The sequence below is a fragment of the Carcharhinus amblyrhynchos genome, chromosome 6 (genome assembly GCF_965287045.1).
Source record: "Carcharhinus amblyrhynchos chromosome 6, sCarAmb.v2.hapA, whole genome shotgun sequence".
In the NCBI taxonomy this organism is placed as follows: Eukaryota; Metazoa; Chordata; class Chondrichthyes; order Carcharhiniformes; family Carcharhinidae; genus Carcharhinus; species Carcharhinus amblyrhynchos.
Genome location: NC_137329.1, coordinates 117568551 through 117596181, shown reverse-complemented (window position 1 = coordinate 117596181; position 27631 = coordinate 117568551). Strand labels below are relative to the sequence as shown.

General features: G+C 40.1%; 1 protein-coding gene across 6 annotated transcripts in view; it reads right to left on the bottom strand.

Annotated features, from left to right (window-relative positions):
* LOC145344246 (ubiquitin carboxyl-terminal hydrolase 15-like) overlaps positions 1–27631 on the bottom strand; it is a 115650-nt gene that overhangs the window by 6167 nt on the left and 81852 nt on the right. For 3 of the 6 annotated variants that reach the window (XM_080191276.1, XM_080191278.1, XM_080191280.1), the window contains 12 exons: positions 26693–26851; positions 25371–25595; positions 23341–23424; positions 23150–23244; positions 19579–19770; positions 18102–18217; positions 14707–14988; positions 12255–12325; positions 10050–10165; positions 4972–5121; positions 2799–2902; positions 679–767 (listed from right to left, as the gene is read on the bottom strand). In XM_080191276.1, coding sequence (XP_080047402.1) covers positions 679–767; positions 2799–2902; positions 4972–5121; positions 10050–10165; positions 12255–12325; positions 14707–14988; positions 18102–18217; positions 19579–19770; positions 23150–23244; positions 23341–23424; positions 25371–25595; positions 26693–26851 — 1683 coding nt within the window. Of the gene's footprint in view, positions 1–678; positions 768–2798; positions 2903–4971; positions 5122–10049; positions 10166–12254; positions 12326–14706; positions 14989–15020; positions 15184–18101; positions 18218–19578; positions 19771–23149; positions 23245–23340; positions 23425–25370; positions 25596–26692; positions 26852–27631 lie in introns of those variants that run through there. The other 3 variants (XM_080191277.1, XM_080191279.1, XM_080191281.1) reach the window with 2 other exon arrangements.

Genomic DNA, 27631 nt, shown 5'->3' with positions numbered 1-27631 from the left:
GGATAAGGGCGTCACTAGCTGACTAGCATTTATTGCCCATCCCTAGTTGCCCTTGGAGGGCAGCTGAAAGTCAACCACATTGCTGTGGCTCTAGAATCACATGTAGGCCCAGGCTGGGTAAGGATGGCAGACTTACTTCCCTAAAAGGCATTAATGAACCAGCTGGGTTTTTCCGACAATCGTATCATAGTCATCAGTAGATTCTTAATTCCAGATTTTTTTTTAATCCATCTGCCGTGATGGGATCCAAACCTGGGTCCCCCGGAACATGAGCTGAGTTTCTGGATGAATAGTCTAGTGATAATACTACTAGGCCATCACTTCCCCATTATATAGATGTTATATTTGTTTACACTGGCAAAATCACCCTTTTAATTTTCTGGTAAGATCTGTCCTGTTATACCACCAAATGCACTTCACAAGTGCATCATAGGCAAGCACTTTGGAATGCCTCAAGGGCTTGAAAGGTGTCAAATAAATTGAGAACTTTACTTATAACAAATTGACAGAAGTATAAAAAATTTGCAACTGTCAGGTAAAAACTTTGGCCAGAAAAACATTCACTTTTGCCTCTTGTGCTTGGATATATTGCTGTCTCATACCAATTTGTGCAACCAGTTATTAATACAATGCAACATTTTGTTATGAGGGATAATATTATTGAAAAAAAATACTTGCCACTATTTGGTCTTCTGTTGCTGATGAAACGCTGGTGTCATCAAAATAGTACCACTTATTGTCATCTTTGTTCTTGGCAAAGGCTGTGTCTGGGATAGAGGCAAGTTAGCAGAACGAAAATAGAAAGTGTGGGCTAGAAATACTCTGGAATATTTTCTATTCTTCTAAATTTAATACAATCTTTAACTTAACGCCTAAAATAAATGGATTCATTATTTTTAAATCACTGCACACTGACTAAAACAACAAAATCAGGACGGGGGAAGCAGCCCAGTTAGCTGGCTCATTATTTGAGCACTCCATAACTGCCATACAAGGACATCTTGGCACAGAAGAATCAACCTTTACCAGTTCTTCGTTATCATCAACTTAAACCAGTAACCACATTGCCATGCACCCTGTCCCACCACCACCCAATTTTTATCTCGGGAGTGTACAGATTTCTGCTTTGAAAAAGCACATGCTTAGCAGAAAAATTTCAGAAAAAGAAAGTTTTTGTGGGAGAAATCTGACTCTGAAATTATGCTCAACACTGTGTTGTGGCCCACTCTTAATAATCCTCACTACAAAGTGGCCTTGATATTTTGGAGCGATCAATTGCCCAATTCACAGATAATAGTGACTCTTGTGATGTGGGTGCTTTGCTGTGAAAGCAAAGCATTCAGTGAGATCTGTTGAGGCCAAACGATGTTCCAGACTGAGGAGGAAAATAAATGGTTTCCTCAGCCAGCACCTTAAATAAAAGGTCATCTTTGATGTACTGCTCGTACTAGATTTTGACAGTAAATGTGGTGCCTTGTCTGCAGCTGAGGGGGAAATCAAAGCAGAGCCATCACAGCAAGTTGAAACTTTAACGCTAGTCAATCAGCATTCAGTATGTTGGCTTCAACGGAGATCCAACATTTATACCAGTCAAGACATTTTAACAGACCCAAAATTAATCCTGGTCATCAACAACTGGCATTAATGAAGTGCTTTCAATGGATTAAACTGTACCAAAGCATTTCACATGAGCAACTACATAGCAAAATTTGACACTGAATCATAAGAAAGTTTTAGGGCAGATGGCCAAAAGCTTGATCAGAGACATAGATTTTTATGGAGCATCTTGAAAGCAGAAAGGAGGATGTAGGGAGGCTGAGGGAGGGAATTTCTAAATTTAAGGCCTTGGCAGCTAAAAGCATGGCCACCAATGATGGCACAATTAAAATCAGAACTCAAGAAGCCTGAATTAGATGTGTGCAGATATCTTTGAGGAATGTGGAGTTGGAGAAAATTACAGTTTGGGAAGGGTGAAGGCATGGTGGGATTTGAAACAAAGGTGAGAATTTTATCATTGAAGCATTGCTTAACCAGGAGCCAATCTGTCAATAATGGGGCATATAGGACCTGGTGCATGGGCAGCAGAGTTTTGGATGACTGCCAGTTTACAGAAGGTAGCATTTAGATAGGGAGGCAAACTTGGATTGTGTTGTAATTGTCAAGCTTAAAGATAACAAAGATGTGCAGAAGGGTATCAGCAACAGTAGACTCAGGGATCTTTCCTAAATGGAAATAGACAGACACTGATGGTGTGGATGTGTATTCAGAAACTCATACCAAGTTCAAGTATGACACCTAGGATGTGAACAGTCTGATTCAATCTCAGGAAGTTCTGTGGAGAGTGATGAAGTCAGTGTCTAGGCTACAGCGTTTGTGGTGGGGACCAAAGACATTGGCATTGGTTTTTCTTCGTACGTAACAGAAAGAAATTTCTGCTTATATATTCTGTATATATTAGGTGAATTGGCCATGCTAAATTATCCTTTAGTGTCAGGGGAACTAGCTAGGGTAAATGCGTGGGGTTACGGGATAGGACCTGGGTGGGATTGTGGTCGATGCAGACTCAATGGGCCGAAAGGCCTCCTTCTGCACTGTATGATTCAATGATCTATGATATCGGATAAGCAACTTGACAATTTATAGAGAATTTCATTTCAATGGGGGCCTAGAATTAGTGTCAGTTAACAGTCTGTGACTTTTGAAGGCTATCAGGGTGATTGCACAATAGTTGGATGGTACGTATTTACAGGCCACCACTGACATATATATAAACACAGAATTCGATTCAGAATACTTACAATGTCCTCCACCCATTCCACCGTAGTGATTTGACACAGCAATCAAATTATATTCACAACGACCAGCATTTGGATTGATAAGAAACTCAGACATGTCTAAATCACTATTGAAAAAGAAGAATTACGTTAACATTTACTTGTGCACAACTCTAAAAATGCCCTACTTGCAGACATTAGCACTAGTTTTTGATAGAATGTCTTCACATATATAATAAATTATCATCCATTTTCAACCATCCTGCGTAAACGTACAAATCTCAAATGCAATCTTACTCTATGTAAATGTTATAAGTGCAGATTGAATAAAACTCCTTTTATCGCCCATTTTTTAGATTAAAAAGTCAAAAATAACAAAGGGGAAGGACTGCTATAACCCTACTTCAGTACATTTGTTCTAATGAGGTGCCTCAATTTTTAATCTCATATCTCTACACTGGTCCCCAGTTCCTTCTTTGTTAGTGAGCTCTTTCCAGGTTCTGTCTCTCATTGCCCTTGACTGACTTGGTCCTGGTTTTGCCCAACACATTTGCTTCCTTGTCTGTCTCTTACCCGTGGTGGCAGTACAGTAAAGGTCCATTGCCTGATCCCCATCCGTGTTCCCCAGAATGGTCTGGGAACTGAACAAAGTGGTGGTCAATGGCACAAGCCAAGGGCCCATTATTCTGTGAGACTGGTGTTAATGCCCCAAGCCTAAGCAACACAGGGACAGAATCCTTAAAAATTGTCCTGCAGTAGTTATAACCCGCTTCTCTGATATTACATAGACAGTAACAGCTGAGAAATAGGTTATTTGGTTCAACAGATTTGTGGTGTTTATACTCCACAAAAGCCTCATTCCACTGTTCATTTCAGGGCTGCAATATGGCACAGTGCAGGGCATAGTGGTTAGCAGTGCTGTCTCACAATGTCAGGGACCCTGTTCGATTTTCTGTTGGGTCACTGTCTGTGCAGAGTTTGCATGTTCTCTCTCTGCCTGCGTGGATTTCCTCTGGGTACTCCGTTTTCCTCCCACAGTCTGAAAGAGATGCTGGTTCGGAGCATTGGCCATGCTAAATTCTCCCTCAGTGTGCCTGAACAGGCGCCAGAGTGTAGCGAGGAGGGAATTTTCACAGTAACTTAATTGCAATGTTAATGTAAGTCTACTTGTGACACGATAAATAAACTTAAAACTTTATCTTGTTGCTTGCCCCCTTGTGTGCATATCTAGTTTCCCCTCAAGTGCTATTGACTTCACTCCTTGTAGCAGAGTTCCTCTGGGTAAATAAGTTTTTCTTAAATTCTTTATTTGATTTACTAGTGACTATTTTATGTTCATGACCCTTCCATTTGATCTCCTGTATAAGTTGAAACATTATTACTATGTCTACCCAAATGAAAACCGTCAGAATTTTGAAGAGCTCTATAATTTTAATTTGATTAATCTGTGGATTTTCTAACATGGTGCATCAGTCACTTCCCATTACAGCAGAGCACCCTCCTTTAAGTAAGTAGATGGTTAACTTCTCCAGGACCATTGTAGTCTGTACTGTTGCCAGTTTAGATATGAACAATATGAAGGGAGTGACAAGTGCTCAATACCAACATAGGAAATTGGGCAGATTGTGAGTTGGCAGCCTGAGATCCAATCTTCCTTTGAATTTTACAGAGCCAGATAGCAAACTCTTTGCAGACACTGCTAGTTTCAATGTTATTCTTATTTGGTTTGAACTTTAAAATCTTCAATATTTTCTAAGTCAATGTTAAATAAAATGTGGTTCGGTGTGCAACTGGCTGCTGTTTTGTGGCACCAGAGTAAACTAATTTTACCCCAAAATGTCAGCACTGGGCAGGTCAGTCTCCCCCCTGTGCAACACACACACATCTAACCAGGTCAGTGTCAAATACTGCCAATGCCAAGAATAAACTCCATTTACATTGCTGATATCTTAAACTAAGGTGCCTGCACCATACTATACTAGCTTGTCATCATTTAGGTAAGACAACCCCGGGACTTGAACCTGCAGCTTTAGCAATGTCAAACCTGGGTGAATTTAAGAGTGTGTGAATTTAACACAGAGACCATTAGTACTATCTGCAGCAACAATTCAGAAGTGAAACCCTGCTACGCATCTAAACGTTTGCACCTATCTAATCAGGAGAAACATGCCCAGATTCAAGTTACTTTGAGACATACCTAATAGGAAAATCAACCAGTGTGTCCAGCTTGTCTCGCCAGTAACGACTATAGGAAAATCGCTTCAAGTGTACCACTAACACAGGGGGTAATGACCACAGGTCCAGTTTTTTGGTGGCTTGCTGATGTTGTTTGCAGTTTGGACAGTACCTGAAGGGAAACAATTGGAAAAAAATGTACTGTTCTTTAATTTCTTCTCCTTCATCAAACAGTAATCCCTCCAATCCATAAGAAAAAACCCTTTCCTCTATGATCATCAGGTGTACAATTAAAAGGCTTAAGTTTCACAGTTTCTGAGAGCAAAGTATTCAGTAAAATCTTCTACAGTTGAGACTGATGTACTTGAGACACAAAATACTTGTTAAACAAAAAGCCTCACCTCCACCATGAATAAACCAACTGTGATATTATGTTGAAGCAAACAAGAATATAGATGGAAATACCAGATGCTAAGCCCACTCATGTAAGCAATGCAATGAGGCGTAAAAACAAGAGAGTTACAAACATAAACGTGGACACACCACGCAAGACAGAGCACCACAAATCTTCACAACCAGCACAAGAACAACTTCAGGAGCAATAACAGCAGATTGATGATAGAAACACAGAAGATAGGAGTAGGAGGCAGCCATTTGGCCCTTTGAGCCTGCTCTGTCATTCATCACGATCATAGCGGATCATCCAACTCAATAACCTCATCCAACTTTCTCCCCATAACCTCTGATCCCATATGCCCCAAGTGCTATATCCAGTCGCCTCTTGAATACATTCAATGTTTTGGCATCAACTACTTCCTGTGGTAATGAACTCCACAGGCTCACCACTCTCTGCGTGAAGAAATGTCTCCTCATCCACGTCCTAAATGGTCTACCCTGAATCCTCAGGCTGTGATCTCCTGGTTCTGGACACCCCCACCATCGGGTACATCCTTCCTACATCTACCCTGTCCAGTCCTGTTAGAATTTTAGAAGTTCCAGGAGATTTTCTCCCCCCACACCGCCCCGCCCATTCGTCTGAACTCCAACAAAAACAATTCTAACCTAGTCAATCTCTCCTCATATATCAGTCCCGCCATCCCTGGAACCAGCCTGGTGATGTGTGTTCATTAATCTAGGAAGCTTCATTTTGACTTCCATCTGCAGCAGTTCCAATTAACATAGTTTTTCACAGCTCCCAAACTTAAATTGCTTCAAGATGCAATCTTTTGTGCAATCCCTCACCTAAACTTGGACACGTATAGGCCTTCCATGCAAGCTTTCCATTTTTAAAATTATTTTTAAGAAAAGTTGTTGATTCCATTGGAAATGGTCAAATAAACCATTTGGCTGAATAAACCCAGAATGACGTGGATTCTGGCAAGATTTTTGATTATGTTGCACCTGATCAGAAAAGCAAAACCACACGAGATCCAAGGGAGAGTGGCAAGTTGGATTCAAAATTGACTCAGTGGCAAAAAACAAACGGTAATGGTTATTGAGTGATTTAGGGAGGCAATTTCCAGTGGGATTCCACAAGGCTCCTTACTTTTTTTTTAAGTTTGCAAAAGAATGGCAAAGTGGTTCATATTCGGGTGGGGGGAGAAAAGCTGACCACCGAAGGAAGAAATCAATGGGCTGGTCAGAAAAGTATCAATTTAAACTCAACCTCTTACGTGAAGTCATTTATTTAGGAGTGTAAACAGAGCAAAGGAGAATATAATGGTAGGATACCAGATATAGTGGATCAAAATAATTTGTAATGTACTATGTTTGGTGTTGTAGGTTTTAAAGAAAATGAAAAGAATGGGAGCTTTGTGTCACATTATTCGGACATGATGCCTCTAAACCAGCATCCATCTTTCTAAGTGCTTTATGGAGGCCTCTACTATCAACAACGTAACCCAAATATCGGAATAATGTCTGGGAAAACAAATCACACTTTCCTTTCTTGATATGCAGACCACGTACTGGAAGACATCCCAATGTTGCTTCTAAATTAATCAAGTGCTCCTGTTTGCCGGACCCCATAATTAGAATATCAATCAGGTGCCACTCTACACCAGAGAGTTGACCTTTAGAGCAGGGCTAGTCCAAAAGGCAATCTTTTATAATAAAAAAGACCTTAATGAGTAACGATTGTATGCAATGGTCAAGGCTCAACGGTCACAGTCATTTGTAGACATGCTTGTGAAACATCAAGCTTGGGAAATTTCTGCCCACCTGATAACCCAGTAAACAAACCTTCAATTAATGGAAGCGGATATTGATCAACACACAACACTGGATTTATGGTTGTTTTAAAATCACCACAAATAGGAACTGAACCATCTGATTTTGTGACAGCGGATGACACTAAAGTCGGAGAAATTGTGGACAGTGCGGATGGATGTTGCAGTTTGCAGAGGGACATAGATAAGCGGCAGAGTTGGGCTGAGAGGTGGCAAATGGAGTTTAATGCGGACAAGTGTAAGGTGATTCACTTTGGGAGGAGTAACAGGATTACAGAGTACTGGGCTAATGGAAAGACTCTTGGTAGTGTGGATGAGCAGAGAGATCTCGCTGTCTATGTGCACAGATCCCTGAAAGTTGGCACCCAAGTTGATAGGGTTGTTAAGAAGGTGTATGCGTGTTAGCTTTTATTGATAGAGGGATTGCGTTTCGGAGCCATGAGATCATGTCGCAGCTGTTCAAAACTCCAGTGCGGCCGCACTTGGAGTATTGCGTACAGTTCTGGTCGCTGCATTATAGGAAAGATGTCGAAGTATTGGAAAGGGTGCAGAGGAGATTTACCAAGATGTTGCCTGGTATGGTGGGAAGGTCTTATGAGGAAACACTGAGGGACTTGAGGTTGTTTTTGTTACAGAGAAGAAGGTTAAGAGGTGACTTAATTGAGGCATACAAGATGATCAGAGGATTAGATTGGGTGGACAGTGAGAGCCTTTTTCCTCGGATGGTGATGGCTAACACGAGGGGACATAGTTTTAAATTGAGGGGTGATAAATATAGGATGGGTGTCAGAGGTAGGTTCTTTACTCAGAGGTAGTAAGGGCGTGGAATGCCCTGCCTGCAGCAGTAGTGGGCTCGCCAACTTTAAGGGCATTCAAATGGTCATTGGACAGACATACGGATAATATTGGAATAATTTAGGTTACAGTGTCATTAGAGTGGTTCCACTGGTTGGTGCAACATCGAAGGTCGAAGGGCCTGTACTGCTCTGTAATGTTCTATGTTTTAGTTATGGTGGTTGCCCAGTCACTCACTGCAATTGGCTCTAACACACCACTGTTACCTAGGTGAATTAATTGTTCTTTAACCTTGGGAAGAATTATACTGGCACTGCAGATGCAGAGGTGATTCACGAGGTTGATTCCGGAGTTGAGAGGGTTGGCTTATGAGGAGAGACTGAGACAACACTCATTGGAATTTAGAAGAATGAGGGAGATCTTATAGAAACATGTAAAATAATGAAGGGAATAAATAAGATAGAAGCAAGGAAGTTGTTTCCTCCGGCAGGTGAAACTAGAACTAGGGGGCATAGCCTCAAAATAAGGGCCAGCAGATTTAGGACTGAGTTGAGGAGGAACTTCTTCATCCAAAAGGTTGTGAATCTATGGAATTCCCTGCCCAATGAAGCTGTTCAGGCTACTTCGTTGAATGCTTTTAAGGCAAAGATAGATTTTTGAGCAGTGAAGGAATTAAATGAGCGGGCGGATAAGTGGAGCTGAGTCCACAAAAAGATCAACCATGATCTTATTGAATTCCAGAGCAGGCTCGAGAATCCAGATGGCCTACTCTTGCTCTTAGTTCTTATGAATTACATATGGCACCACTCTTGCTTTGAGACTTTTTGGTTGACAAGTATGTTTTATCTTGAGTTTCACTTGGAAGCTTTTCACTGAACCCAGTGTCTCTTTGAATGCAGTCTTGTATTTACCCAGAAGAGGCTGTTGGTCTGTTTTGGCATTGACCAAACTGTTAACAGCATTCATTAAGCTTTATCTTCTCCAACCATGATTGCCCAAGTAGAGCTGGAAAATTGCCACGATCCATTTGGAGAAGCATCCCAAATGCAGCTTTTTAATGGCATGATCCCTTCCATGTATGTCCTTAAAATCATGTCAGCTAGTTTTAAAGGAAGATGCTTCAATTTTGGTTGGTTTGTAGTCTGAGGAATTAAAGATACAGCAGCACCAGTATCTACCTGCATCTTAATAGGTTGTCCACTTTGGAATCACCCAAAATCTATGTGATTCAACCTATATGGATAAGATTCAAAGTAATTCACAACAGGTAAATTCTAGGAGCTTTTGTCTGGACAGAAACAAACTGAAAGCTAAGCAGTGTCTGCAACATCCTAATGACATCACCATTAAATCATGTGATCAGCTCTTAAAACAATCATGCAACCACTTAAATATATAACTGACTGCAAGTTCACAATACACTGAAGGTAGCTGGACAGGAAGATATAGCGATTAAGGTGAGGTACAACATACTTACCTTCATTAACTAAGGAATTTAGAATAAGAGGAAAGAAGCAATGCTACAAATGTAAAAAAAACTCTAGTTAGGCATCAGGTAGAGGACTGTGTGCAGTGCTGGTCATTACAAGAAGGATGCAATCACAGTAGAGGGGATATAGAGGAGACAAACAAGGATGTTTTCAGCATTAAAAAATTTGAGCTGTGGGAAACACTTTGATAGGCTGAGGTTGCTTTCTTTGGGAAAAAGGAAGAGAAAATTTAAGATGCGTACAAAAATCATGAGGGATTTAAATAGAGTGGGATAGGAAGGACCTATTTTCTTTAGCACAGGTCAGTATTGAGGGGACATATATTTAATTTAATTAGTAGAAAGATTAAGAGTTGTTGGGAAGATTTTTCACCCAGAGCATATTGGGGATCTGACACTCACTACCTGAAAATGGGATTGGTCACATAGCTCTTTTTCAACTGGTGACACAACAGGCCAAATGGCTGCCTTGTGTAACGTAGATTTCTATGGTACTGTGATCAGCTGACAATCACTGTTCATAGAATTTAGTAATATCTTCAATCAATTACATTTCAATTCTACCCAAAACAACATAAAATTACTCACCATGGGTCCTCTGCACCTAGTTTCTCCTTTGTTGTAAAAAGTTCAATACAGTCTTTTAACTTTACAAACATTTTTTTCTGAGGCCGATATTCCATGCTTTCATGCTTCTCAAAATCCTACATTTAAAAAAAAAACACACATCTCTTACTTCAGTTTTCAAAATTATAACAGAAAATGGTATTGATTATCCACTACAGAATTCTAAATACATGCGTATTGTTATTCCTAAATAATTGCTGCAATTTAGGAAACTATCAGTGAATGCATTTCTCAAAAATACCAATGATCTTCCATATCATGCCTTGAGTAAAATACCTTTGTTTTAATATAAAGGGCAGACTGTTACATCATGACATGACCATATATATTTATTCTTGCATGGGATATGGGTGTCACTGGTAAAGCCAACATTTGCTGCCCATCCCCAATAGCCCTAGTGGATTGTTAAGCCATTTATACATAGATAGAAATACATAAAATCCTACAGAGCAGGAGGCTATTTGGCCCATTGAGCGACACCGACCACAATCTCACCGAGGCCATATCCCCACAACCCCATGCATTTACCTTAGTGACAGGGGACTAGCTAAGGGACAATTTAGCATGGCCAATCCACCTAACCTGCACATCTTTATACTGTGCGAGGAAACCAGAGCACTCAGAGGAAACCCACACAGACGCAGGGAGAACGTGCAAACTCCACACAGACAGTGACCCAAGCCGGGAATCGAACTCGGGTCCCTGGCGCTGTGGGGTAGCAGCGGTAACCACTGTGCTGCCCCATTTGAGGGCAGTTAAGAGTCAAGCAAATTGTTGTGGGTCTGGAGTCAGATATAGACCAGTCCAGGCAAGGATTTCCTTCCCTAAAGGGGATTTAAGAAACAGTTTTTATGACACCATTACCAGCTTTTACTGAACTGAATTTAAAGTCCACCTTGTGGGATTTGAACATGTGTCCCCATTGCACTCTAGATTACCACTCCAGTGACATTACCACTATGCCACCACCTCCCCATTGTTCTCTTGATGTAGTGCAGCCGTTTTACTTTTGCAAACTTATATTAAAAGAAGGCCATTTCAGGTCATAATATGCTCCAAAGCTCTTTACAGGTGTGTTTTAAAGAAAAATTTGATACTAAACAATGTAAGATGATATTTGGGCAGTTACCAACAACTTGGTCAAAGAGGTAGGTTTTACAGAAAATAGAAAGGGTTAGGGATGAAATTTGACTGCTTTAGAATTGTAGCAGATGAAGGCACGGTCACCCACAGAGGTGTAATTAAAATCATGTATGCTTCGGGAGGAGCACAGATACTTCACTGGGTTGTGTGGCTGGAAGAGGTCCCAGAGGTAGGGAAGGATGAGGCCATAGAGAGATTCAAAAACAAGAATGGGAAGTCCAAAACTGGGGCACTGCTTTTACCACGGGCCAATGTAAGTTATGTAAGAGGCAATATGGTGGCATAGTGGTTAGCATTGCTGCCTTGCAGCGCCAAGGACCTGGATTCGATTCCTGGCTTGGGTCACTGTCTGTGTGGAGTTTGTACATTCTCCCTGTGTCTGCGTGGGTTTCCTCCGGGTGTTCCGGTTTCCTCGCACAGTCTGAAAGACGTGCTGGTTAAGTGCAGTGGCAGTGCTAAATTCTCCCTCCACCTTTATACAGGCAACGGAGTGTGGCGACTTGGGGATTTTCATAGTTTCATTAAAGTGCGAATGTAAGCCTACTCGTGACTGTTAATAAAGAAACTTTAACTTTAAGTCAGTGAGTTGTTAAGCAAACACAATGAGCGCAGACAGGATGATGCTCAATAATTTCAGGATCCAAGTCAATGATGGATTTATTTAAAAATAAAAGACTATTTTGCATCAGGAACAGCATGAGACAGCTGATAAGGAGAACAGCTTTCTAAGTCACAGCTTAACCTCAAAATTGGCCTGAATCTGTCACAAAAAAGCTGTTCTTGACGTGTAGCTAAAGTCAATATCATAAAATTTTGTTTTCACTGAGAAACTGCAATAAGGTTTGCATGTATAAGAAAATTTAACTACAGTTAAATATGGGAGAACGCTTACTTGAAAAAAAATGGATAGAACAGCCATTCTAGCTATCTCTACTTATAGCTATGCTTATTTTTTAAAGCAATTTAAAACAACTTAGTCCATTGGAGCTATTTTGCCTCTTGCATGCTTGGTGCATATTTTACCTCTGCTGCATTGTCATCAAAGCATCGCTTCTTTATTTCAGGATCCCAGTCTAATGCCAGATATGTTCGTTCTGTAGATGAAAACAGAAATGCTCTGAAAAACAACCCTTAGACAAGACTCACTTACAATACAAATGAAAGGTATTCCCTAAGTCAATCAACTGTGGTGGCCTCGTATATAACAGGTATAATCCATGACAATTTAAGGCAGCGTGAAACAGAATATCCGAAATTCTTATGTTTGATGCCTGGTCTGTGCGAGTAGTTATCTCAGCCTGGCTGCGTGTAAGTGCAATTCTTTGATCAACGCACTTAAATGTGAACTTTCATCAAATTAGTCAATGAGCACCAAATAATTTGTTTGTAGCACACAACAGCAAGACTCCACATGTACAGACTTAGGCAGTAACAAATTAGCAGGCTTAGGTCAATCTAGTAACTCAGATGCATTATTCAGCTTTGAAAGCAGAGTAAAGTAACATGTCACCATGGAAGCAATATTAATTTCAATTTTAAACAATTGTCATTTATTTATTCTTGCAAGCTATTCATACTAAACCATTGATTTGATTTATTATTGTCGCATGTATTAGTCTGCAGTGAAAAGTATTGTTTCTTGTGCTATACAAAGCATACCGTTCATAGAGAAGGACAGAGTGCACAATGTAGAGTTACAGTCATAGCTAGAGTGTAGAGAAAAACAAAACAAATGTGAGGTAGGTCCATGCAAAAGTCTGATGACAACAGGGAAGAAGCTGTTCTTGAGTCGGTTGATACGTGTCCTCAGACTTCAGTATCTTTTTCTTAATGGAAGAAGATGGAAGAGAGAATGTCCAATTGTGTGGGGTCCTTAATTATGCTGGCTGCTTTTCCAAAGCAGTGGGAAGTTAGACAGTGTCAATGGATGGGAGGTTGGTTTGAGTGATGGACTGGGCTTCATTCACGACCCTTTGTAGTTTCTTGCGGTCTTGGACAGAACAGCAGCTGGGCTGCTTATTAAAAACCACTGGACGCCTTGTTAATAACAAGGGATCTATTTCATTAGCTTTGGCTCTATTTCCTCAAATTAAGTTTAAACATCACTCAGTAAGGTTGAATTTAGCACTTATTGCTATAAAGTGACTACCTGACATGCATCATGTACAGTAACACCTGACCAAAACACACATCAAGATGAGGAATCAGAAACCTTTGTCAGGGATAAGAGGCATTTCAAACAGCACTCACTGCAAAAACATCAACAATATTAATGCAAAAGGATTACTTTCATTTGCTAAGAACACTTGATTTGAATTTAGTTTAACTCAGAGAAGCTCACCACATTCGGGAGTTAAATGCTTAAACTAGCTCTTAGACCCAAGCAACAAAGGGTACATTTTCCAGCTCAATTTCATTGTGCCATATCATTTGTGAAAGCAAGTGCTCCTTCAAAAAAACCAACTTGATTCCAACATTCTGTAATGGGCTCTTTGGTGCCGTTAGCATCACAACAATGAAATTAGTTAAGGCAGATAATGCTGCTCAGTATTCCTCTAGTCTGGCCCTTAGCCTTTGCATTAGGTTGAGATGATGGATAAGTGCATGACTCACAGGTTTGATCTCTGTTTATCTCAGGAAGTTCACCTCATAATACCTTGGCTTGGGAAGGAGGAAAAACAGGATTCAACAATACCTGATTGCTCTCCAATGCTGGAAACTGTCTAAAATGCTACAGCCACTGTTTAGTACCAATGAAACATGAAAAATGGAACTTAGGCCAGGCATTAGAAGGTTACGAGTTCAGTATAACATGAACTTTAAAAAAAACTCGTATATAAACAGAAATGGGTTTCCGTACATTCGTCACATATCTCACTGCCGTTCTACATTGCAGCACAAATCCTGATGCAGCTGCTGTGGTGAGGATGGTGAGCATAAGATGGTTTACTTCACAAATATTTCAATACTGTAGTCATTGCTACTACAAAGCATAACAGAGACAGGCATTGACAGGGTGCAGAGCTTCCTGACTTCATGCTTCTCTAACCACAGATTTCAGCGGCAGCCAACACAAGCAAGTCAGTTTCCGAGTACCAACCAGGTGAGCTAAGGAATTTCAAGCAGTGTGCAGACTTGATAAAACTTTACTGATTGCACTATATCGAAGAGGAAGGCGGCACTGTGGTTAGCACAGCTGCCTCTCAGTGCCAGGTACCTGGGTTCGATTCCTGGCTCGGGTCACTGTGTGCAGTTTGCACGTGGTTCTGCGTGTGTTTCCTCTGGTTTCATCCCACAGTCTGAAAGACGCGCTGGTTAGCTGCATTGGCCATATTAAATTCCTCCTCAGTGTACCCAGAGTGTGGTGACTAGGGGATTTTCACAGTGACTTCATCGCAGTGTTAATGCAAGCTTACTTGTGACACTAATAAACAAACTTTAAGAGGAAGAGTTTCAACTTTGCGTTACTACTTACCATCAAGTCTGATTTGTCTGCTATCTTCGAATCGAATTTGCCTGTCGTCCTTGACATAATTGATATCTGTGCTTCCCAAATTGTTGAACTGGAATGTAAAGAGCTGTTTTTTGTGTCCCTGGAACAGCTGGCCTTTACAAGGGTCTTCAGTGCAGATGCCATTCTCAGAATCCTCATTATCTCCCCCAACAGAGTCTTCTGATTGACTATTCTCATTCTCAGAAGGCAGTTCTTGATCCTGGCTGGACTCGTCATCTTGCTCATCTGTCTCCATTTCACCTGCTCGGAGGAAGAATTGATTGCAAATATCACCGCCAGTCATCAAGCTTTCACTGCAATGAGCTGCCTTTTGCTTCAGAGCTTTATGTCTAATCACTCCTCACTGTAGATAAGCTGTAACGTATCTTTACAGTGGAGCTCTCGACTATCAATGCTGAAGAGAAAGCCACACTTGGCGCAGATGGAATTTAAAAAGTCCTGAAATTAAAAAAAATATGTAATTTTCTCCTTAAGGTGCATCTTAAAAGAAATGGAGATGATGATGAAGGTAATGAAGGATCTAGAATTCTCCACTGACATTTTCAGAAACAGCAAGGTTGGATCAGCAAGATGCTGAAGGGGGTGGCGGTGTGGTGGGATTGTGCTTGCAACATTCCTCATTGCTCTGATTATCGACAATTAATTTCCACTAAAGCTCCATTATAGCCTGCACAGGAGTTTAACCAAAACAAACAATCCCCGTTCAGACAAATTACTTAGCTCGTTACAGCAATTTTTTTTTTTAAACAGGGCAGGTCAATGTGGGTAAATATCACACATGCTGACGATTTAGTTAAGTCAAATCATAAACTCCCATCTAATAATTTGTCTAATGTCTCTCTGAATGGATACAAGGGAGAATCTATTTGGTTATGAAGTACTTCATTGGCCATCTGCACAAGGATCAGTACACGGAAGCCAATTGGAAATCTGTAGTTCATTCGGGTCATTTTGTTCTTTTTGAAATACAAGTTGTTAGAGCAGCTACCTGAAAACTAAAAATTATTTTATGATAGTACATTAAAAAAGCTATGTTAAGGGATGAGTTGTCATTTCATTTTGAAATAATGTTAATCATTATTGTTTTAACCTGTCGGAAACATTCTTATTTAAACATGGGACATACTAAGGTAAATAACGCACCCACTATGTGGGGTGCTGAATTCACCTATACAATGCAATAAGGTGATGGCTGAATATGTATCCCACAATATTATTCAGCTTCTAGACATACTGTTGAAGTATGCTTATGTAAAAATATTGTTTATTGGAATGCACATAGAATACAAAGTGAGAGTGAGAGAGAGAGAGACAGTGACACAACCTTGTCATGGATTATGGAACAAGAGCAGATACATGATTTTTAATTCCTTTGTTTCTACTTCATTTGATGTGCTTAATTCATTCCAAATGACAGGTTACTTCATATGATTGCAAACTACTTCAACATCTCATGAAAACACCTCACTCATTAATGAACGATTACTTCTGACAAACATTGCCATTTGATTTTAATTATCTAGATCTAGGCAGCATCCAGGATTTGAAGGGTCACTTATGAAATGCTTTTAAGCTACTGATGTTGTAGAGGAGTATTTATCATTGATGTTTGCCTACATTTTAAATCCCACTGTGCTTGTGTAAAGTGAGAAGGAAGGGAAAGAAGTGGGGTCGAGGGAGGGAAAGAAGTGGGGTCGGGGACAGGGGGTGGTTGGTGGAGGTGCTGAGCAGCAAGACAATATTCACCACACAGAACACAGGCAGAAGCTTACACTTAAAAAGGGGCTGGAAGATTTGTGGGAGATCTCTTTGATTCTTTCCTTATCATGAATATTAGTTCCGGAACAAGTAGTTATCCAGTTGGAATGGGGAAAGGTGCAAATAGGTTTGGAAGAGAATCCATTTAAGTGACAGAGTGAAGGAAAACCATGGCAGGTGAAGTTTTGGTTGTTCTTGGAATTAAACAGGATTTTTTCCTGTAGGTTTGAGTATAAGCTACCTACTGAAATGGTGTTTATTTTATGCTGTTTTGAAGTTTGTTAGTTACTTTTAAAGTCTTAAAACTTGACTTCTGGTATGACATTTCAGTGAATTTTTTTTAAAAAGAATTTATTGGTTTCTACACGGATTGATACAAGCTCTACCATGGAGCTAACGTACACAATAAGGCACCAAAAATCTTCCAGATGTACTATAAAGTTCTTTGGTCCGGAATGAAAGGGGAGAATATAACTGGTAATAAAATATCCCAGCAATTACCAAAGAAACATATTTCTATCTGTGCAGATCTAATATAAAGAAACTCTGAAATAAACCACAGAATGGCACAGCCCTGATATCAAGCCCTCATCATGAACTTTAAATTTTTCTCAGAATGAAACAAGATTCACTCAGCTTACCTACAATTATGAATATGGCAAAATTGCCTTTTTTAAATGTGTTAGTCCATGTCAATAATTTAATTCTGAGTCTAAATTCTTGCATTTGCCTGGAAATCTAATCAGCCTAAATAATCAGTCAGGGTTGCACTATTTGACAGCCCGAATGGTACATAGACAGAAACAGAACAGTATCAAACATGGGTAAAAGTTGTCGTCTTTTGTTGAAACATTTATTGAAACATTGGGTGCTATAAACTTCAGTATCTATGCAGATGATAAGATAAAATCAGGGGGACAGAATGGGCAAAGAGCGGGGGAATGGGGAAAGGGAGAGAGTTCTAAATGATTCTTCATCTGAACAAATGCACTACAAAACTTGACTACTCCACTACAATCCTAGCCAATCCCCTATCTTCCACCCTAGTTCAAGTCAAGGTCATCCAAAACTCTGCTGCCCATTTCTTACCTTGAACGAAGTTGCGTTCACCTATCACCCCTCTGCTTGCTGATCTGCACTGGCTCTGGCAAAGCCATGTTTCGTTTTGCAAAATCTTCAACCTAGTTTTCAAATCCCACCATGGCCTTGCCTCCTCCTCTATCTCTAATCTCTTTTCAGTCCTGCCACACTCAAGATCCCTGCCTTCCTCCCATTCTTTTCTTCTGTGCATCCTGGATTTTCATTGTTTTATCATTTAGCATTCTTTCAACTGCCAAGGCCCCAAGCTCTAGAAACCTCCTCCCAAAACCTGTATCTCTCCCTCTCTTTCCTCCTTTAAGATGCTTCTTAAAACCTACCTCTTTTTTGAGCATCTTTTGGTCAGCCATCATAATGTCAACAATGAAGAACCTCAAATTGTTTTACCACGTTAAGGAGATAAATGCAAGTTACTGTTGTTTAAGTATAAATGTATTGATTACGTGGAAGTATTTTGACTAAATATTGGCATTACCAAGTTAGAAACACTCGAGTCTTACTTGGAGATCCTTCCTCATGTACACCATTTTGCCCATTGCCATTAATACCAAGGTCTTTGGAAAAATGAAGGCTTTCTTCCTCATCTTCATTTCCATTGTAGGTTCTAACATATCGGCTGGAATCAAAAAACAGGAACCAAAAAATAGACATTTCAGGAATATTTTACTCACCAATTAATATGTACTTGAAAGGAATGCAATTTTTTAAAAAGTTTAAAAATCTCAAGGCTTGAACTAAAGATTTGTTGCTTCTCACGCAGAAGATGTCCCTCTTTAACTGCATTAATTCTTAAATTATCAGTGCAACAATGTGTACAACAATCATTCTAATAAAATCAAAATACATTTGGTTTATTTGTGCTGGATGGTGGCAATTGAGGTGCAGATTAAATACCCACTAGGGAGGAATCATTTCACATAATACTCAAAATGAAATCAAAACTGCTGGAAATTTGAAGAAGAGCACCAAATGCAGAAAAGGTTTTTTACCCCCTCCACACTCTCACGGATGCTGACTGATGGGATGAGTGTTCCTAGCCCTTCTCTTTCTCAAAACACCTATTTACTGGAGGCAGACCAAAGATCAGCGCAAATCTAGCCCTGAAAGTCAAGTACTTATGCACGATCACAAGCTCCTGCAAGTATACACATTCTGATAATCAAATGCCCCTCAGACTTTTGAATGGACTTGCCTTGCATTAAGCTGATCTTTCTCTACACCCTAGCTATGACTGCAACACTGCATTCTGCGCTCTCTCGTTTCCTTCACTATGAACGGTATACTTTGTATAGCGCGCATGAAACAATACTTTTCACTGTATGTTTATACACGTGACAATTATAAACCAAATCAAATCTAAAAAATCACTTGTTTTTTGAGAAGCAGGAGATCCACCTTTAACCTATCTACAGTAGAATGGGGGAGCTTGGAATGACAATTTCACAAGTATGGAAGCAGCAACTGAAATACATAGATGGCAGAGGATACATATTGATGCTTCCCTATGTTACTTCAATGATTCTATTTCAAAAGTACTTCACTGGCCATAGAGTGCTTTGGGTTGTGAAGTTGTGAAAGGCATTCCAGATATGCACACCTTTCTTTCCTTTTTAAACTTCCTAGAATTGGTTGACTTATCTCGCAAAGCAAATGATTTCATAAGCTGCAGCAAATTGGATAAAGTTCTGAGAAAGTTCACATTTGGCAGTTGTCCCTGGTTATTAACAGTCTACCTCCAGCCAGAAGCTCAGCTCTACTTATAGATTCAATTGAGCCCATCACATCTCTCTGATAAAGGATAAACATGAAAATTAACCTACAGATCAGTCTATGTTCCTTCTAAACTGTTTTCATCACACTGCTCTGATCTTTAATCAATTGGAAGACACCAAACCAACTATTAAAGACAATGTCTTCTGACAGGATGAATTTAAAAGATTTTAGAATGATGAGAATAATGAATAGCCAGGTACTTACCACATTTTCATCAATAGAAGGTTATAAAGTTTTTCTTCAGTTATGTTTCTGGGCACAGATATCATAAAGGGTTGGCCGAACAAACATACATTGCTATGGTGGCCGTAGCTGGGCTGTCGGTACTTCTCACGTAAATACACCGGAATCACCACAGTGTCTGTGTCATCAGTCCTACTGCCACTTACTTCAAAGCTACATTAACAAAAAAAGTTTTTTTTAAAACTACATGGTGTATTATCTTTCTATAAAGTTCTAATCACCAAATGGTATAAAAGAACTGAAATAGCCGATATCAATCTGAACAATGGCACGTGGTTAAACAAATGAATAGTTCGTTGCTTGACAAAGTTGAGTTACTTTAAATAAGATAAAATTAGTGAACAGACTTAAAAAAAACTTACCACAATATAGTAATAAAAGTAAATTACTGCAGATGCTGGAATCTGAAACCAAAAGAGAAAACACTGGAAAATCCATCCCCCTTCCCTAACCTTTTCTCTCCTCCCTCCCCCCCACTTCCCTTTTCTACATTCTACTTCTGTCCTATCCCCCGCAACCCCTCACCACAACATCTTCATCTGGCACAGTTTACAGCTTCTCTGCCGTTTGGCCATTCACACCCTTTATTTTCTCTGGGGACATCTGTCAGCAGCCTTGTTTCTGTGGCTATGATTCATCTTTCATAGCCTCGCCCCGCAGTATAAATATCTCCCATTTTCTATGCCTTTTAGCTTTGACAAAGGGTCATCTAGACTTGAAACGTCAGCTCTTTTCTCTCCTTACAGATGCTGCCAGACCTGCTGAGATTTTCCAGCATTTTCTCTTTTGGTAACTCATTAAAATAATTGGAAATGACACCATTAAAACATTCAAAACATATCAGGTGGGAAGGAGAGGTTAATAAAACATGAACAACTGTCCTTTCAAAGCAAATCATTGCCCATTTCACTTAATGTTTGAATAAATCACAATTACGCGAAGCAATCTTCCTACATTTCCATGATCTCTCCTGTATTTTTGATATCTTCATTTTCACTCTTTGGTAATATTGAATTTGATTGGTATATTAGATGTCACTTACGTAATGTGCTGCTTTGAATTTTAAAAACATTGAACAAAAATGAATAGTGATGTTGTAGCATGGTAGTAGCTGTCAGTTTGGTTCAGTTGATAATGCTCCTTTCTCTATCAGCCAGAAATTATGGATTCAAGCCCCACTCAAGGGGCAGATACTCAAGTACAATACTGAAGAAGTGTGGCATTGTTGGGAATGCTGTCCTACAGATGAGAGGCTATAATTGAGGCCCTGATTCCTGATCTGCAGGTTTAAATGCATATTAAAAGTTCCCAAGGCACATTTGAAGTGGAGGATAGTGGCTCTGAGTAATTTGCACCCTTAAACTCGCTTAAAACTGATCAAAAAGTTAAAGTTCATTTATTAGTCACAAGTAAAGCTTACATTAACACTGCAATGAAGTTTACTGTGAAAGTCCTCTAGTCGCCACACTCTGGCACCTGTTTGGGTCAATGCATCTAACCAGCACAGCTTTGAGAATGTGGGAGGAAACCGGAGCACCCAGAGGAAACCCACACAGACGCAGGAGAACAGGCAAACTCCAGACAGACAGTGACCCAAGCCGGGGATCGAACCCGGGTCCCTGGAGCTGTGAGGCAGCAGTGCTAACGACTGTTCTACTATGCCACCCTTTATCTTCTCATTCTTTATCTTTACCTTCTCATTCATCTTATTGCTTTACTTTGGACCTGACTGCGTGCATCGTACTTGCACATAACTGTCATCCCACTAATATAAAGGGAGCACCAAGCAATATGAGATCATGCAATATAAGTGTAAGCCTTTTTTGCATCAATGTGCTGTCAAGCTCCCTCTGCTGGAATAATCATGGCATTGTCTGCTAACTGGTTGGAAAAATTGTTAGAATGTCATGCAGGTTCATAATTTAAAAATGATAGCAATTCTCTGATACTGTAATAATTAAGTCAGCAACAACAGGAAGATCTAAACTTGATTATATCTTGCTTACTTTACTCAACTGGCTGTACTGCAAACACAGTAAGAAGTCTCTCAACACCAGGTTAAAGTCCAATAGGTTTATTTGGTAGTAAAAGCCACTAGCTTTCGGAGCACTGCTCCCTCGTCAGGTGAGTGGGAGATCTGTTCAGAATCAGGGCATATAAAGACACAAACTTAATTTACAAAGTAATAGTTGGAATGCGTGTCTTTAATCAAGTCTTAAAGGTACAGACAATGTGATTGGAGAGAGGGATAAGCACAGTGAGCTTAACCATCTTTCCACTAACATTGTCTGTACCCGTAAAGACATGCATTACAATCATTATTTTGTAAATTGAGTTTGTGTCTTTATGTGCCCTTTGTGAACAAAACTCCCACTTACCTGACGAAGGAGCAACGTTCCAAAAGCTGGTGGCTTTTGCTACCAAAAAAATCTGCTGCACTTTAACCTGGTGTTGTGGGACTTCTTACTGTGTTTATCCCAGTCCAACGCAGGCATCTCCACATCATATACTGCAAATGCCATGGGAGGTCTTGAGCTTGTGAAAGGCTTTATGCAAATACAATTTATTTTTTAAACCATTTTCCAAATCAAGTCTTTTGCAAAAGTCCCTCACACAGAGATGAATGTGGACTGCTCTGGATTTGGACATATTGATTTTTGAAGCATTTAGAATCATAGAATCCCTACAGTGCAGAAGGAGGCTATTTGGCCCATTGAGACTGCACTGATCACAATCCCACCCAGGCCATATACTCATAACCTCACATATTTACCCCACTAATCCCAACAAGGGTTAATTTAGCATGGCCAATCAACCTAACCGGCACATCTTTGGACTGTGGGAGGAAACTGGAACACCCGGAGAAAACCCGTGCAGACAGGGGGAGAACATTCACGCAGACATTGATTCGAGACCGGAATTGAATCCAGGTCCTTGGTGCTGTGAGGCAGCAGTGCTAACCACTGTGCCACCAAGGATAAATGGTTCAGTGGAAAAAGGACTTTGAAGAGGTACTGAGACAGTAATTATAGCATGCCACGAATACGGGGCAGGTGCTTATTTATTAGTGATGATAGAAGGACAGCGAAGACAAATTTCAACCAATCGTAGAAGCAACTCATTACACAAGGACAGTTTGGACATCATGGTGGTACAGTAGTTAGCACTACAGCCTCACAGTGCCAGGGACCTGGGTTCAATTCCCAGGTTGGGTCACTGTATGCGCGAAGTCTGCATGTTCTCCCTGTGTCTGCATGTGTTTCTTCCAAACTGGACCTGGAGTTTGTCCGGTAAAAGTTCAAGACTCTATTATTCATTGCTGCATTTTAGTCTTTAATCATGTTTAGAATAAACAACAGCTAACTATTGTGTTAAGCATCCAGATATTAGAATTTACAGTGAAATTTACAGAGCTGTTCTCTTTCCCGCAGTCAACACTTGTAAACTTTTTTTTATGGCAGGATTTAGGTTTTGGAACAAACAGGCCACAAAACTACACTAAAAGGAAGCTGGGAGCTACACATTTACTTACACAAATATGTCATCTCTTTCCATGATGCTACTCAGGTTTTCATCCATAGAGAATATTCTATGGAATCGGTGATTGTATATATCTGTGACAACCATCTGAAAATAACGCACAAGAAAATTATGTCAACAGTTCTGACAAGTGAAACAAAAAGAAAATAGATTATTCAAAATTGGGAGAACTCGGAACCTCACTTTGTCAGCAGGAACATCTGACAAACCAGACAGTGCAGCACACAGATCCGAAATAATGCCGATTTTAGGGACAACTACTTTATACTGAAGAAAAAAAACAGAAGAACGTCAGTTAAACAGGTATTTAATATTGTGACATCAGCAAAAATAGTGTGCATAAAAGCGTGCAAGAAGCTCAAGTTCAAAAACTACATAAGAAAATTTCAGTGGTTTTAAAATAGCCAAGGTTACATTGACCCTCAATCAACTTATCCAAATGCAGTTACATTTCCACGCTTAGTGTCTCTTTTAACAACTTCTTTTTTCCCTTGTAGTATCATCACAGCACCTTCTCAAGGATCTATACTTTGCCCGGTCCTCTTGCTCATCTATGTGCTGCGGCTTGGTAATATTATCCACAGATGTGGATAACTACATACGTCAACACTATAACTTCTACCTTGAGACATGATTAATCCAAAGCATTTCTTGCTAGTCATTCATCCGGCTGGTAGTCTGGATAAATGTGCCCTTCGTACAGCTCTTGCTGCAATCTCTCCAAAGGTGGACAGAGCCAACATTTGATGAGATGTAACCAGAAATGGACCGTTATGCCGCTTTATTTCACAATGAGGGAATGCACAGAGATGGTAACAATAATTGGAGGCATGTCATTATAACTTATTTCGGCACAATATAAAGAATGTCATGCTAATCCCACAGTGGGTTATTGTGTATGATTTAAGAGGGCTTATAAATATCATAGGAGCAGGATGGGGTCATTTAGTCACGGCAGCATGGTGGCACAGTGTGGGTGGCATGGTAGCACAGTGGGCAGCACTGTGGGCACAGTGGTTAGCGCTGCTGCCTCAGCACCAGGGATGGGGGTTCGCTTCCAGCCTTGGGTGACTGTCTACATGGAGTTTGCACATTCTCCCCGTGTCTACTTGAGTTTCCTCCAGGCACTCCAGTTTCCTCCCACACTCCAAAAGACATGCAAATTAGGTGGATTGGCTATGCTAAGTTAACCCTTAGTGCCAGGGGATTAACAGGGTAAATATGTAGGGTTACAGGGATAGGGTCTGAATGGGATTGCTGCTGATGCAGGTTCGATGAGCTGAATGGCCTTCTCCCGCACTGAAGGGATTCTATGACTTCTAGCCCCCAAAGCCTGTTCCGTCTCTCTAATTTACTGAGCATGGCTGATCTGCAACTAACTGCATATACCCAACCTTATTCCATATCTTTTAACAGCTTTCGATGAGCAAAACGCTATTAATTTCAGTTTTAAAATTAATTGAACTAGCATTAATTGCCATTACAGAAGATAGTTCCAAACTTCTATGATAATTTGTGTGTAAAAGTATTTCCAAAATTTAATCCTGAAAGGTGAAGCTCTAATATTTAGACCATGCTGCTTTGTCCCAAACTTCCCAACTACTCCAGTATTTCTCACATTTGCCCTTTATGAAAACCCTCATAGCTTTCTCTTTTACAAAACTAACTCTCCTGGTAGCTATCTATGTCCATCAGTCTTCCGCTTGCTGTTTCCAGACAGAAAAGGATTAAAGACCTTTCAATACAATGGTTTTGAGGTGCTCAGTGAACACCGAGACAAACTAATAAACTGTATGGTGACAGGACCTCACCTAAGCTAGTTCAGTATCTATTGTTTCCATACTCACTCTGCTTCATTAATAATGGCAGAATGTTCTGACTCTTCTCTCTGAAACCAAATTAAATGCGCCTTTGTACCTCTCTGCCCTCAAACCCCAACCTTTTGACCTTTACTTCTATTCAGAATCCTCATTTACCACCACCGCATCCCCAGCCCCCAAGGAATGAAACACACCTGTGCCCTCTGATTTCTCCATGAGGAACTTCAGAACATTTTGAACATCAAAAATACTACATAAATACAAGCTGTTGTTGAATCTGGTGTTTGGATAAATGACTACTTTGTGTTAAAAAGATGCAACCACAACAATAACTGAAAAGCTTTCAGCCTCATTCTCCAGTTCAATTGGAGTGTTAAACCATGCTTCTCATACCTGCATTGGCTTGGTGAGTGGTTCCATTCTGACAAGGAAAACCTCCAAAGTGCGTTCTTTTTTCAAGGGTAAAGGAAGTGTTAAATAACAAAATGGGTCAAATGTCACAGAAACCTTCGAACATTCAGGGCAAACAAGAGTAGATTTAAAAAGACCGTGGAAAATATCAACAATGATAGAATCATTCCGTTTCCTGTGGTTTTCCCAGGCCTCCTTAGCAACAACCTTCAAAAATAAACAAAATGAGACAGGTTTCAGAGGACTAAGCACAACTCACTCATCTATAATTGGTTAGGTGCATTGACCCGAACAGGCGCCTGATTGTGGCGACTAGGGGAATTCCACAGTAACTTCATTGCAATGTAAATGTAAGCTTTACTTGTGACTAATAAATAAACTTCACTTTTACTTTACTTGACAATGACAGTTTTCCTCTGACCAAGAATGCTTAAAACTGGGACTCTTTCTATATTGCAGAGAATTTAAAACACAGAAACAAGCCATTCATGTTTCCAGTGAGCATCCTCCCACTCTGCTCTGTCAAACACTATCACCATAATGTCCTATCTCTTCCTACTCTTTGTATTTAGCCAGCTTCACTTTAAATACATCCATGAAAGATAAAAGCTTTCATTTTGCAGAATTTCTCAAAATTATCCTGGCTTCACATTTCACTTGTATTGCTAGCTCCATTATTACTCTCGACATTTCAGCATTTAATAGCAGAATTTCAGCTGTCATAGTGACAACTGGCAGACAGCAAGAATCTTTGAACTGTACCAGAACTATGATTTTGACAGCAAAATGATATGGACAACCTGAAACATACATCTTTGTTTCATGATAATTCATACAATTAAACTCCCAGGGACATGTGAATAAAAATTGATAAAGCATGCAGATATGATCTTTTAGGAGAGGTAATAGAAGGGATCAAACAATTAATATAATGTACTTTTAACTTTCAGAACACTTCATTTAATCTCCTATCTGTAAGAAGGGAGAACTACATTTAACAACTGTTGAATCTTACTGGGAACCTACCATTCACTTAACCAAATGAAAGCCACTCTGCTGACATGCATTTTGGGTCTGTTAACAAAAAGCTCTCATTGTGGGATCAGAGGCTAACTAGTCCGAGTTGACAATGATGCTTTACCAACACGTTGGAGCCCTAAACGCCAATCTTGACAATTAAGTGAATGGGGAAGGAGAATATTTCACATTGAAAACACTTCTCCAGAGAACACAGTTCACCTTCAACATTAATATAAGCGTTAACCGCTTTAAAATACGAAAAAGAAAATTGCAATTGGCAGTACCTCATCGGGTCTCCCTTCTGCATCTTTGAGCTGAATGTATGGCTTTTTTCTAATCCTATTCAAATCTTCGTGTAAGCCATCAAGAAGAAAGGCAAGCAATTCTTGAGAGTCCTGTTGCTGGTAACCAGAAAATTGAGGAGCAAAGCGACCCACTTGTGTCTGAAACATGAAAACAAATATAAACTGTTTACCATCCATTTACAATGGCCCCACAACACTGATAAACTGCAGCGTGATTGAAACACCGAGTGCCCATGGATCACAAAAGGCTGAATTCACTGCTGTGAACTCCAATGTTGGACAGATGCCAAGATGCTCAAGAATTTTGAGATCAGAAAAATTATCTGTGTGGGTTTGAGCTGCTGGCAATTCCATTTCCCTGCCTTTTTATAATACCATTTGTGGCTTACGTGAGAAACTAACGAAACATCACTACACAAGCTTTTGCCATTTTGTGTTTGAAGCTGTAGTGGTGAATTATTCGGCTGTGACCAATCGAGGCATTTACTACTGAGGCAAGGAATCCCAATCAGACATTGCCTTTCATTAATCAGGCCAAAGATCAGGGCACCTTTGGGTTCAGATGCAATGTTTCAGCCCAGATAAGAGATGAGATCTCATGATTAAGGAAAGCTTAATTTGCAGTTTCCACTAAGGACAATTTTTGTTCAATGTTTTGAGGTACTCGTGATCAGGGAAAACATATGCAGAAAGTGCGTCCAGGAAAAGAGACATTCTGGCTACAATTCTGACTGACATGGCTACAACTGCTGGGCAAAAATAGAGCAACTGATGGTTGTCCAGAGAAGCAAACAGCCCATCTTTGGAAACACCCAACTCCTGACAACATTTTGAGAATAATGCAGAAGACATAAACATACATCGAAGATAGAAGCAAGAATCAGCCATTCAAGCCTCTCTACCATTTATCATGGCCGA